The 12,236-nt window shown below is 40.6% G+C and overlaps 1 protein-coding gene across 3 annotated transcripts in view; it reads left to right on the forward strand.

The window, feature by feature from the left end:
* The window catches only part of rcc1l (RCC1 like), a 64,373-nt gene that overhangs the window by 1,795 nt on the left and 50,342 nt on the right, over positions 1 to 12,236 (forward strand). For all 3 annotated transcript variants that reach the window (XR_006315838.1, XR_006315837.1, XM_043718878.1), the window contains exons 2-5: positions 1,399 to 1,528; positions 2,600 to 2,728; positions 9,146 to 9,212; positions 10,846 to 10,897. Coding sequence is in view for 1 of the 3 variants with exons in the window: in XM_043718878.1 (XP_043574813.1) it covers positions 1,399 to 1,528; positions 2,600 to 2,728; positions 9,146 to 9,212; positions 10,846 to 10,897 (378 nt within the window). In the remaining 2 variants the exon portion in view is untranslated. The remainder of the gene's footprint in view (positions 1 to 1,398; positions 1,529 to 2,599; positions 2,729 to 9,145; positions 9,213 to 10,845; positions 10,898 to 12,236) is intronic.

Here is a 12,236-nt window from a genome sequence, read left to right on the forward strand (position 1 = left end):
TCCAGCAACACATTTTCAGCTCTGATCTCCAGCATCTGCAGTCCTCACTTTCTCCTACAAATAATCAGAATCTTGCTTTGAATGGTTACCTATCACAATGAAGATTGGCTTTTAATTCTGAGAAAATAAATATGCAGCACTGACTGCACACTAGCTGCCTACTTCCTTTCAGTTTTTGCTCTCTTTCTTTTGAGTCTAGGTTAATGGACATGGCTTGCAATGATCTGGCCTTGCCTTCCTTTGAACAAGAAATGTTTTTGGCATGTAAACCTCAATCAACCCTTCAGTTATTAGATTAGATTCTTTACAGAGTGGAAACAGGCCCTTCGGCCCAACAAGTCCACACCGACCCTCTGAAGAGTAACCCACCCAGACCCATTTCCCTCTGAGTAACACTATGGGTAATTTAGTATGGCCAATTCACCTGATCTGCACATCTTTGGACTGTGTGAGGACCCAGAGGAAACCCACACAGACATGGGGAGAATGTGCAAACTCCACACAGACAGTTGCCCACAGCTGGAATTGAACCCAGGTCCCTGGTGCTGTGAGGCTATAGTGCTAACCACTGAGCCACCATGCCGCTCATTGGGCAATTCATTCCTCATACCAAAACATTATTCTGTAATCTCTGAAAACTAGGGATGGTTGAGCTGCTCAAGCCGAATCAAATTACCTTCAGCGTGTGTCCTTTGACTTTGTGAGGCAAGCAAACTCTTTAGTGTCTCATACCTGTCTGGGCTTCCACAGCCGGATTATTGGATTGAAAAACATTCTTAGTTGCTCCATATATGAAAGTCGTGACCATACTCCGTGTCACGTAATAATTCCCCTAGGTGTGGACATCTTCGAAGCCACTCCATCCACATTTTACAGACTGATTTTAGATCGGATTTTAAACCTTTTTCTCAAATAAAGAACATACTCTCGGTCAACTGGAAACTCCTCCAACCTCAAATTATTAATTGGCCATCCCATCCTCATCTCCAAACTGACAGCTTCACTTGTTTAAAAACATGGCATTGCTAAGAGAGAACTGATTTTAATCTCTTTTTCTCTTAAACACATGAATGCATGCAAATGTCACAAAATGACATGATCATTTGTGCATTGGGGAAAGTGGGGGTAAGATGAAGAGGAGAAATGACAGGCAAGTGGAGAAATTGAGAATGAGGTGGGCGTGTGGGGAAAGTTTAGGGAAGAGGGCAGGAACATGTGGGAGAGGTTAGTTTCCCTATTCAACCAACAACGCTGCTAAATAACTGTCTGTCGCTGGACTGTCTGTGAGGCCAGGAAATTGTTTTAAATCTAATGTGCCATTAGTTGTTGAAAAATAGGTTTTTCAAACCATTCCAAGACACAAATGTTCATGATGCAACCTTTGTGTTGTTTTAACAGATCTCATCTGCAGCCTGTGGCTATGGGTTCACTTTATTGGCTTCACAAACCCATGACATTACCAAGGTCTGGGGAATGGGCTTGAACAAAGATTCCCAGATTGGATTTCACCGGAGTCGGGCAGACAGGAGTGAGTTGCAGTGACCTTGAAATGGCAAATGTTCTATGTTTAGCATTTGCATTTATTCCATTGAAGATTTGTGTTTTGTGTATGGGTATCGATGACCTCAAACATGCAGCACAAGAGCCTCCTCAGCCTGACTTTATGTCCTGTCCTGTCAGCTTATCCTTAAATTCCTTTCTCTTGTGAGTTTATTAAGGTTTCCCCTTAAATGCACTTATTTGTTTCAACAGAATAAGTTTTACATTCTAACCACTTTGAGATAGAAGATTTCCCTGAAATCCATATTACCGGCACTTTTTCTGATCTGTCTCAAAAGTGGCTGCCTTCCTATGAACTAATGAAGACTCCCCAGCAAGATATGGTCACTGTAAAATTCAGAAAACAACACACCCAGCACTGAGCAAAGTAGCAGTCCAATCAATCTTCTAGAACATTCCCTATGATGTATGAAGCACAATGCACTCATGTGGACAGCAGACTGAGCAAATGACCATTTCCTGTGTGGTCTAATTAGAGTCTTAATGTAATGTTGACTAGCTACATCATGTGCATCAAAGTCTAACTCGCTCACAATCTCAGTCAAATTGACTATAGTGGGTTCACTGTTGTCCCTTTTTATTCCTTTATGTGTGCATTGAGTAAGGGATCTCGAGGACTGAGCACACCTGTAACTGGTCTGTACAGATGTACTATTAATGGAAATGTGAATGTGAGCTCCTTGGCAACTAACCGTGTTCCTGCTCATATCCCAATATATTGGGCAGAGAATAATGGTTCAATAATTTCACCAATTGTTCCAGATTATGGATAATCATTTCATTAGAATACCAATCCCTGCTACAGTACTTCCAGTAATTCCCTTTATAAAGAGTAACCAATGAGAGAACTAATCCTTAAACTCTAGAGCCTAAGTTCTTATCAGGAATTCTATGACGGTGTGTAAGACCAGTCTGTGTGAATGTTTGAGCCAATGTTGTGTGGCAAAAGTATTTTGAGTAAATCGGAACTAAGACTTTCAAATGCAAGAATGCTCCATAAGCACGTATTGTTCCTGTACTGTTATGAATCCTGTTTCAGCAAAGGGCTATGAGTTTGTTTTGGAACCATCGCCAGTGCCGTTACCTCTGGGGAGGCCTCAGGAAACCCGTGTAATCCAGGTGTCATGTGGGAGAGCACATTCGCTACTGCTGACTGATAATGAAGGAGGTCTGTATCTTCTTTCTTTCCTTCAACTGATTTCACCTGTATCCTCTGTGTTTAACAGGCCTCCTGCTTTCCATCATTCACCCTTAACCTGTGACTAGTTGTTTTTATTTAAATGGTTGCAATTTTGCCAATTGGTGGAGGAATAATCCTTGTGTAAATGATCTGAAGGTGGTACAACCTGACCCTGAGCCTTGTTCAAATACCTTTCAAGGGGCAGTAGTTTAGTTTTTGTTTAATGCCACTGCAAACAGGAGAGGAAGGCACAGGGAAAGATTGCAGCCTGTTAAGCTTGTCCGAAATTGTGACTCCAATGATGACCTAACCAATCAGCAACCGTTTTTGTGCTGTATTAAAATGGTGTCTCTTTTTAAGATTCGAGTCCTGGTCCTAAAGTAGACGAAAAGCTTCAACTGTTTGTCTGTTTTTGGATTGTTTAATTTCTGTACTACCAACCAATTACATTTAAACTTCTCTCCATCCTGATTTACCCTTTCAAGAAGTCGTCAAACACTTTATCCAGGCCAGTTGTGGAATTGCACATAGCAGGAGGCCATTCAGTCCATTATGTCTGTAACAGTTCTTTGAAAGAGTTGTCCAATTAGGCCCATTTTCTACTTTTTTTTTCCCAAAGCCTTGTAATTTTTCTCCTGTTCCCTGTGGAAATTCCAAATGAATTTGCTTCCACTACCCTGTAAGGCATCACATTTAAACAGCACTGCAATAAAATAAATACCTCTAGTTCTTTTGGCAGTTATCATAAATCTCTGTTCTCTGATTACGGATCTGTCCCCAGTGGAAATAGTTCTTCCTTATTCTGTCAGATGAATGTGCAAGCCTCTTTCAAATCTCCCTTTAACCTTCTCAGCTCTAAAGATAGAAACTTTTGTTTTTTGGTGTTTGCATTTCACTGGAACTCCTTCACTCCTGGTGCCACATTAGTAATTTTCTTATGTGTTTTGTGAACGGTCTTGACATTCTTCCTAAAGTGCCCCGAATTGTGTCACCAGCCTGTAATTTAAAAACAATGACCATAGTTTCTTTGCTTTTGTTCCATTTAGTCTATTTATAAAACCAAATCTCCCATATATTCCTCCATAGCTTTCTCAACTCGTTCTGCTACCTTCAGAAAATTGTGTACGTATTGTTGGACGTTTCTCTGTTCTGGCATTCCCTTGAAAATTCATTTGCATTGTCTCTCATAGTTTTTCTGACCAAAATGCACCACTTTACATTCTGTACATCAAATTTAATTTCCTGTGTATTTGTGTATTTCACCAGTCTGTCCATATCCACCTGAAATCTCTTACTGTTCTCATTGTTGTTATGTTTCCAAGTATTGGAGTGAGACTCACAAGCCTGTTGTTTGTTCCTAGCCATGATTAGTTTATGTATTGCATTATCTGTTTCCCATCCATGCTACTCTTTTGTAAGTTTCACAAAGATTTTGTCAGTCACTTCCTTATAAGACCATGGGAAATAGGAACAGGACCGTGTTGTTCGGACCTTTGACCCTGCTGTGCTATTCCAATCAGATCCTGTCTGATCCAACATTCCTCACGTCCACATTCCTGCCTTTTCTCCATAACCCATGATTCCCGTATTGATCAGTCTTTCAATCGCAGCCTCAAATATACACAAGGACTCCACTCCTACAGCTTTCTGTGGCAGGGTGTTCCAAAGAATCTCAACCATCTGAGAAAAGAAATTCATCCTCATCTCAGTCTTAAATTAGCAGTCCTCAATTCTGAGACTATGCACTCTGTTCCTAGTTGCTCCTGTGTTTACCTGGTCAAGTCAAACAAAGAACAAAGGAAATTACAGCACAGGAACAGGCCCTTCGGTCCTCCAAGCCTGTGCTGATCCAGTTCCTCTATCTAAACCTGTCACCTATTTTCCAAGAATCCGTATCCCCCCACTCCCTGCCCATTCATGTATCTGTCTAGATACTTCTTAAATGAGTCCATCATGTCTGCCTCTACCCCCTCCGCTGGCAACGTGTTCCAGGTACCCATCACCCTCTGCGTAATGAACTTTCTACACATATCTCTCTTAAACTTTTCCCCTCTCACATTGAACTCGTGACCCCTAGTAATTGAGTCCCCCACTCAGGGAAAAAGCTTCTTGCTGTCCACCCTGTCTATACCTCTCATGATTTTCTAGACCTCAATCAGGTGCCCCCTCAACCTCCATCTGTCTAATGAAAATAATCCTAATCTACTCAACCTCTCTTCATAGCTTGCACCCTCCATACCAGGCAACGTCCTGGTGAACCTCCTCTACACCCTTTCCAAAGCATCCATACCCTTCTGGTAATGTGGCGACCAGAACTGTATACAGCGTTCCAAATGAGGCCGAACCAAAGTCCTATACAACTGTAACATGACCTGCCAACTCTTGTACTCAGTGCCCAGTTTGATGAAGAAAAGCATGCCATATGCCTTCTTCACCACTCTATTGGCCTGTGTTGCCACCTTCAGGGTAAAATCAACCTGAACTGCCAGATCTCTTCAATTTTCCCCAGGGCTTTTCCACTTACCGTTTATTTCGCTCTTGAATTGGATCTTCCAAAATGCATCACCTCACATTTGCCTGGATTAAACTCCATCTGTCATTTCTCCGCCAACTCTCCAATCTATCTATATTCTGCTGCATTCTCTGACAGTCCCCTTCACTGTCTGCTACTCCATCAATCTTAGTGTCATCTGCAAATTTGCTAATCAGACCACCTATACCTTCCTTCAAATCATTTATGTATATCACAGACAACGTACTCTCTCTCTCGTTGCCCAGCCAATTTTCTATCCATCTAGCTAGTACACCTTGGACCCCAAGCGATTTCCCTTTCTCCATCAGCCTACCATGGGGAACCTTATCATGCTCCTTACTGAAGGAGCATGATTCTTAAGGGACAACATTAGCAATTTAAGTCCCTTAAGAATCTTTACGTTTCAATGAGATCACCTCTTATTTTTAATTCTTTGAGTAGAGTCCCAACCTGTTAAGCCTTTGCTCGTAAGACAATCCATCCATACCAGAGATCAGCCTAATGACCCTTCTCTAAACTGCCTCCAATGAATTAATCTTTTCATAAATAATGAATCAAACATTGCTCACTTCTGCAGATATAGTCTCATCAGCATCTTGTTCAACTGCTGTAAGACCTCCTTCCTTTTGTACTCCAACCCCCTTGAAATAAGGGCCAACATTCCATTAGCCTTCCTGATTACCTGCTGTACCTGTGTGCTAGGTTTCTGTGTTTCATGCACAAGTACCCCAAGTCCTTTTGTGTTGCTGCTTTCTGTAGTTTGCCTTTATTTAAATCATTCTGTTCTTTTGTCCTCCCTTCCAAAATGAACAACTTCATGTCTTTGCAAATTATATTCCATTTGCCAATATTTTGCCCATTTAGATAATCAACGTCTCTCCATAAGCTATTTGTATGCCTCTCACAATCTGTCTTTCCATACATTTTTGGGTCGTCTGTAAATTTGGCTGACGTATGTTCACTTCCTTCCTGCAAGTCATTAATATATATTATAAACAGTTGTGGTCCCAGCAGTCATCACTGTGGAACCCTACTGGTTACAGGTTGCCAACCTGAAAAAGAGTTCCTTCTCCCCACTCACTGCCATGAGCCAAATCTCTGTCCATACCAATATTCTACATCCAATACTGTGGGCTCTCATCTTAATATTTTGTGAGATATCTTGTCAAATGCTTTCTTGGAAGTCCAAATATGACACACCTACTGGTTCCCCTATATCCACTTTGGTTGAGACTTCCTCAAGAAACTCTAATAAATTTTATATAATTTCCCTTTCATGGAAGCCATTCTCTGCTTGAGCAGATTGTGGTTTTCCAAATGTGCTACGAACACCTCCCTAAGAATTGATCACAATGTTTTTCCAACAATAGATATTAGGCTAATTTGCCTGCAGTTACCTGTTTTTTGCCCTTTCTGAATGAGTTTCATATTGGCAGTTTTCCAATCCTCTGGTTCTTCACCAGAATTCAAAGATTTTTAGAAAATTACAGCCAATGCATTTAGTATCTGTGGAGCTACCGCTCTTAAGATCCAGGAGGCTTATCTGCCTTTAGCCCATTAGTTTGTCTGATACTACTTCTCTAATGATGGATTTGGTACTTAATTCAACCCCCATACCTTTTAGTATTAATGGGATGTTCAAAGTATCTTCCACTGTAAAGGCTGATGCAAAATATCTGTTTAACTCCTCTGCCATTTCGTTGTTCCCCACAGCCATCTCCTCACTTTAATTTTCTAAGGGGCCTGTATTTACTTTGACTTCTCTCTTGCTCTTTATATATTAAAAGAAGCTCTTACTGTCAATTTTTATTTTCCTCGCTAATTTGTCCTCATTTATTTTCTTTGTCTTAATTATCTTTTAGTCCTCCTTTACTGGATTCTGAATTTATCCCAATCTTGATGGCTATCACTGACCTTTGCCTCCTTATATGATTTTTCTTTCAACTCCAAACTCTCCTTAACTTTTTTTGGTTACTGATGGTTGGTTTGTTCTTTTCTTAGAATTTTTCTTCCTTTGTGGAATGTACTTTTGCTGAGTCCCAGTGTTTGTGGTTTTGCTACAAGATTGTTTCAGAGCACTAACTCTGTAAGGGATGTATTTATTTCAAATTACAACAGTGACCCTGACTCAGTTATGGGATTTTATAGTTCAACACTCAGTCGACTCTTCTAGCCAGGTGTGCACCAGTCTGGGTGCCTTTTGAATGCTTGGTCATTCAGGAAGGTTAGGGGTGAAGGAGAAGAGCACTTTGGTAAGGAAGAGACATTCTGAATGGAATTCCAGACCTTATTGTCCAAAGGTACAGCCACAAGTGGTGATGTTGAAAGTGGGAGTTGGAGGCCAAAGGAAGTAGCGTAAAATATGTAAGAGATGAGGCAGTAGGGGGAGGAGGGATGGGATGGTCGGGGAGGGGGGAGGGGAGGGAGAGAGAGAGGGAGGTGGGGGGGAGGGAGTAGTGGAGAGAAGGAAAGTTGTAGGAATGAAGATAATGATAGAGCTAACAAAATGTGATGTCATGAGGAATTCAAATGTAAGAAAGTTTGAACGTTGTATTATTTAATAATATGATAGATGTAGGAGTAGAAGTGAACATTTCAGCCCTTCAAGTCTGCTGTCCCAATTCAGTGAGGCTCTGATAATCCTCAACTCCACTCTTCTGCTTTTTCCCCAAAATACCCCTTGATTCCCTAAACTGCAGATGCTGGAAATCTAAAACCAAAACATAAATTGCTGTAGAAACTCAACAGCTGTCACAGCATCTGTGGATAGAAAAATAGAGTTCATGTTTTGAGACCAGTGGCCTTTCTTTTGGCAGACCTGCTGCGTTCCTCCAGCAATTTGTTTTAGTTTATGACCCTTTATTTTCTTATTGATTTAAAAGTCTGTTTGTCTCAGCCTTGAACGTACTTAACAGCATTCTCTATCTCCCCCCCCCCCCCATCACTCTGCAGTAAATGCCACAGATTGGCTACCTTCTGAGAGAAAGAAAATCCGCCTTGTCTGTCTTAAAAGGATGACCTATTGGTCTGAGATTATACCCTCTGGTTCTAGACTCTCCAATGTCAAACTCCTAAGAATCTTACATATTTCAACAAGGTTTCCTCTCATTCTCCTAAATTTCAATGAATACAAGTCTGACCTACTTGGCCCCTCCTCATTGGACAGTCCCTCCAGGTTGCCATTGTGAAAATGCCCTCTTTATCCCAACTCTCTGTTTTCTATTAATTAGCCAAACCTTTATCCACGCTGATATACAACCAGAACACCACAGGTTAGTATAGTGTGAATAGCCTTACATATGGTATCTTACTAAAACCATTTGGAAATCCACTGGCGACTTCTTTATCTATCCTGGGTGTCACCTCCTCACTCCTGGGTGTCACTTCCTCAAAGAACCCTAATTTTGTCAGGCGTGATTTCCCCATCATGAGGCCACGCAGTCTCTGCTTCATTTTATATTTATTTCTAATTGCTTTGCTATTATATCCTTTACAATAGACTCTAGCACTTTCCCAGTAACTGATGTTAAGCTAACTAGTTTTTTTTAAAAATTCCCTTCTCTTTTTGAATAAATATGATACTGTGGGAGTTCTCCAGTCCTCTAGCACTTCTCCTGAATCTGAGGATTCTTTTGAAGATTGCTATCTCTATAGTTCTTTAAAATCCCAGGATGCCATCCATCAGGTCCAGGGACTTATCAGCCTTTAGCCTCATTTGTTTCACTTGTGCTTTTTTCTCTGGTAGAACACAGCACCCCTCTTCTTTCCTTGTAATCTCCTCTTTAGAAACTGCATTTGTTAGCCCTGTCAAACATCAGTGCTTTCTGATGAAATTTTGGGAGCTTTGTTGGATTTGGTTTGTGTTTTTTCAGTTTTCAGTATGGGAAACAATGCCTATGGACAGTGTGGGCGAAGCATCGTGGACAATGAGAGTTATAGGTAAGCTGCCTTCTGGACCTTAAATCAAATCAAAAATAAAACCTGACTGGGTAAGCGTCGGCAATCAAGTGAACCTAAATTAATTAGCAACAAATGGTGGAGAACATAAGACTTCACAGAGGAGAGTATAAGGGAAGAGGTCTCTTTGAATGATAAGTGCCCATCATAGATTCTCTGGGTAGTGCTAAGATGTACGTGGTATAGTTAAAAAGACAGAAAAGTAAGCGGGGGGCACCTAATGTATATCTTGGGATTTTGTTAAGGTGAACAGAGTACCTTCTGCTTGGCAAGATAGGAAATATAAATTAGGAATTAATGGAGAGGTTAGGAACAATTTTATATAGAGGATGATTAGAATTGCATTTTTTCAGCATGATACATTTGTGACTGTAAGCCCCTAAAGGAAATGAAATTGATTGCTCAAGAACATGGAAAATGAACAAGAGGTTGAGAGTGAGATATTAAGGTGTATAGAGAATGAATTGGACAGTTGGATTTGACTGCCTTGGGTATTAAAGGGTTTGGGGGTTTAATTTGGCAGGAAAGCCTGATGAATAATGGAAGGGTGAGGTTGCTTGTGGAAGTTGTAGAGTTTGTTGGTGTGACTGGGAATAGTGAGTGTTTGTTGAGGAAATATTGGTGGGAATAGGCCAGTATGTGAGTACTTCAGTGGCAAGGAAAGTGGGAACAAAATGGCTGTGTCACGTTTCTGGGAGTTGGTTGGGGAATGTCTTTAGGAGATAAATTTGGGGATTGGAGAAATGATCTGTCATTTCTGGTTCTGAATGTTCTATTTTCTACCATCAGTAATCTAATAGTAGTTCCGATCCTGGCCACAGTTCCAACATAGTAGGAACCAATGATCTTTCCCAAATCCTGGAGTTCCCTGCATCATCTATAAAACATAGGCCAGACATGTGCATAATTTGTTCCTGCAACCCTACTATTAATTCTCTATTTCGATGTTGATGATGGATGAGAGTGGCCCTCTCTCATCCTTTCTGAAGAAAGCTAAAGTGTGTACTGCCCAATTATATTAAAATAATCTGTGAATGTGCATAAAGATGTGACTTACTGATTGATGATGCAACTGGCGGAGACCTCAGTGAGTGAGCAATGTGTTGCTGCATTCTGACCCTGCACTTACCTATTCCCAGAGATCTTGCTGTCTCATAGTCAAGATATGGTGCCCTGTGTTAGGGCAGCACAAACCCACATCTTGGTCTAAAGTGCAGATCAATCTTTAACTGATCTTTAATATGGGCGGCATAGTGGTTGGCACTGCTGCCTCACAGCGCCAGAAACCCAGGTTCAATTCCTGCCTCAGGCAACTGTCTGTGTGAGGTTTGCACATTCTCCACTATCTGCGTGGGTTTCCTCCTGGTGCTCTGGTTTCCTCCCACAGTCCAAAGATGTGCAGGTTAGGTGAATTGACCATGCTAAATTGCCTGTAGTGTTAGGTGAAGGGGTAAATGTAGGGGAATGGGTCTGGGTGGGTTGCTCTTCAGAGGGTCGGTGTGGACTTGTTGGGCTGAAGGGCCTGTTTCCACACTGTGGAATCTAAAAAAATCTAAAAAAAACTACTTATGTTGTGACTCTAGGTTACTTACCACGATATTTGTTATTTTTCCAGTGGTAGCCAAATTATTCACCGAATTGAAGATTTAGATGACAAAATCGTTGAGGTAAGATTTGTTGGAAAGTCCCAAGTGATTATGAATGATCATACAAAAAAAACTTTGAAACAGGCAATGGTTCTTTTCAATTCAATCACTAACACTTATCAATTTGTAAACTAGCTGTGTTCGTAATTCTATCTCTTGCTTAACTCAGTGCACTGTTACCAAATTTGTCTTCTGAATGGTAAGTGGAATTCAAGATACACGTTCAAATTAAATACACTGCTGTTCGTTCATTTATGCAACTCTAGCAGCCCCCTTTTCAGTGGTAGTTTGTTAACTCTGGCAATTACTCCCTGGCCTTGGTTCTGGCTCTTCTCAGTACAGTATGAACCAGTCTGGAGTACATGGGCTAGTCTCTTTTGCTAATTAAATTTGAGACATTGTTGAATCTCCATATCTTCTCCCTATCTCTGCTGCTATTTGATCCCAAGCACAGCTTCTTCAGACAGCACATAAAATATTTATAAAGCTATAATTTAATGGAGTTTGAGCCACTTATTATCTTTCTTATGTTTTGTTTCAACTGAGATTGGAGGAGTGCCCCCGTTTCTTTCTACTCCCAGGTCGCCACTGGCTAAAACAGATTTCAAGTTTAACCAGGGTACTGTTAAAGTTTCTGTAGTCTGACTGGACCACTGGGCTGCTCTCATTGGAGAGAGATGACTGGTGTTGATTTAACTTGAGGGCCACCACAGTTTGGCTGGTGCGTGAATTGAACACACATTAAAACTAAGCCAATTAAGTAGGTTTTCGACTGTATCTAGTTTTTTTTTATGATATATTTTTATTAAGAAAAAATAGATTTTTAAATATTGCAACAAATACAAAACAATGCAATTCAAAAAAGTACAAAACTAAACCCAAATAATAAAAAAAATTCCCCAACCCATCCTCCTATACGAATGTATAAACATATATAGAGAAGTATAAAATTTAAAAAAAACCTAAACTAGCTATTTAACTAACTAAATAAATACCTAACAACAAACAAATAAATAGTAATAACTCAGCCCAGCCAAACAAAACACTCATACATTCACAGTTCCTCCTCCCTGGACTCATGAAACACAATTATTATGGCTATATAAAAGTCCTTGTTAGTGTGACAGGTAAATCTGTGTCCAGGTATTTCAAAAAGGGTTGCCATGTCTTGTAAAAATTCTCAGTTTTGTGGTGTACCATATTTGTGAGAAAATCCAGGGGAATATGCTCCATAACAATCTTCCGCCAACCCGACAGGCCTGGGGGGGTTTCTGATATCCAACCTAGCAAGATATTCTTCCTTGCACAGAACGTAAGAATATTGAAAAGATTTTTCTTATGCGCGTCTGCAGGAAATACA

The sequence above is a fragment of the Chiloscyllium plagiosum genome, chromosome 28 (assembly GCF_004010195.1).
Source record: "Chiloscyllium plagiosum isolate BGI_BamShark_2017 chromosome 28, ASM401019v2, whole genome shotgun sequence".
NCBI lineage: Eukaryota > Metazoa > Chordata > Chondrichthyes > Orectolobiformes > Hemiscylliidae > Chiloscyllium > Chiloscyllium plagiosum.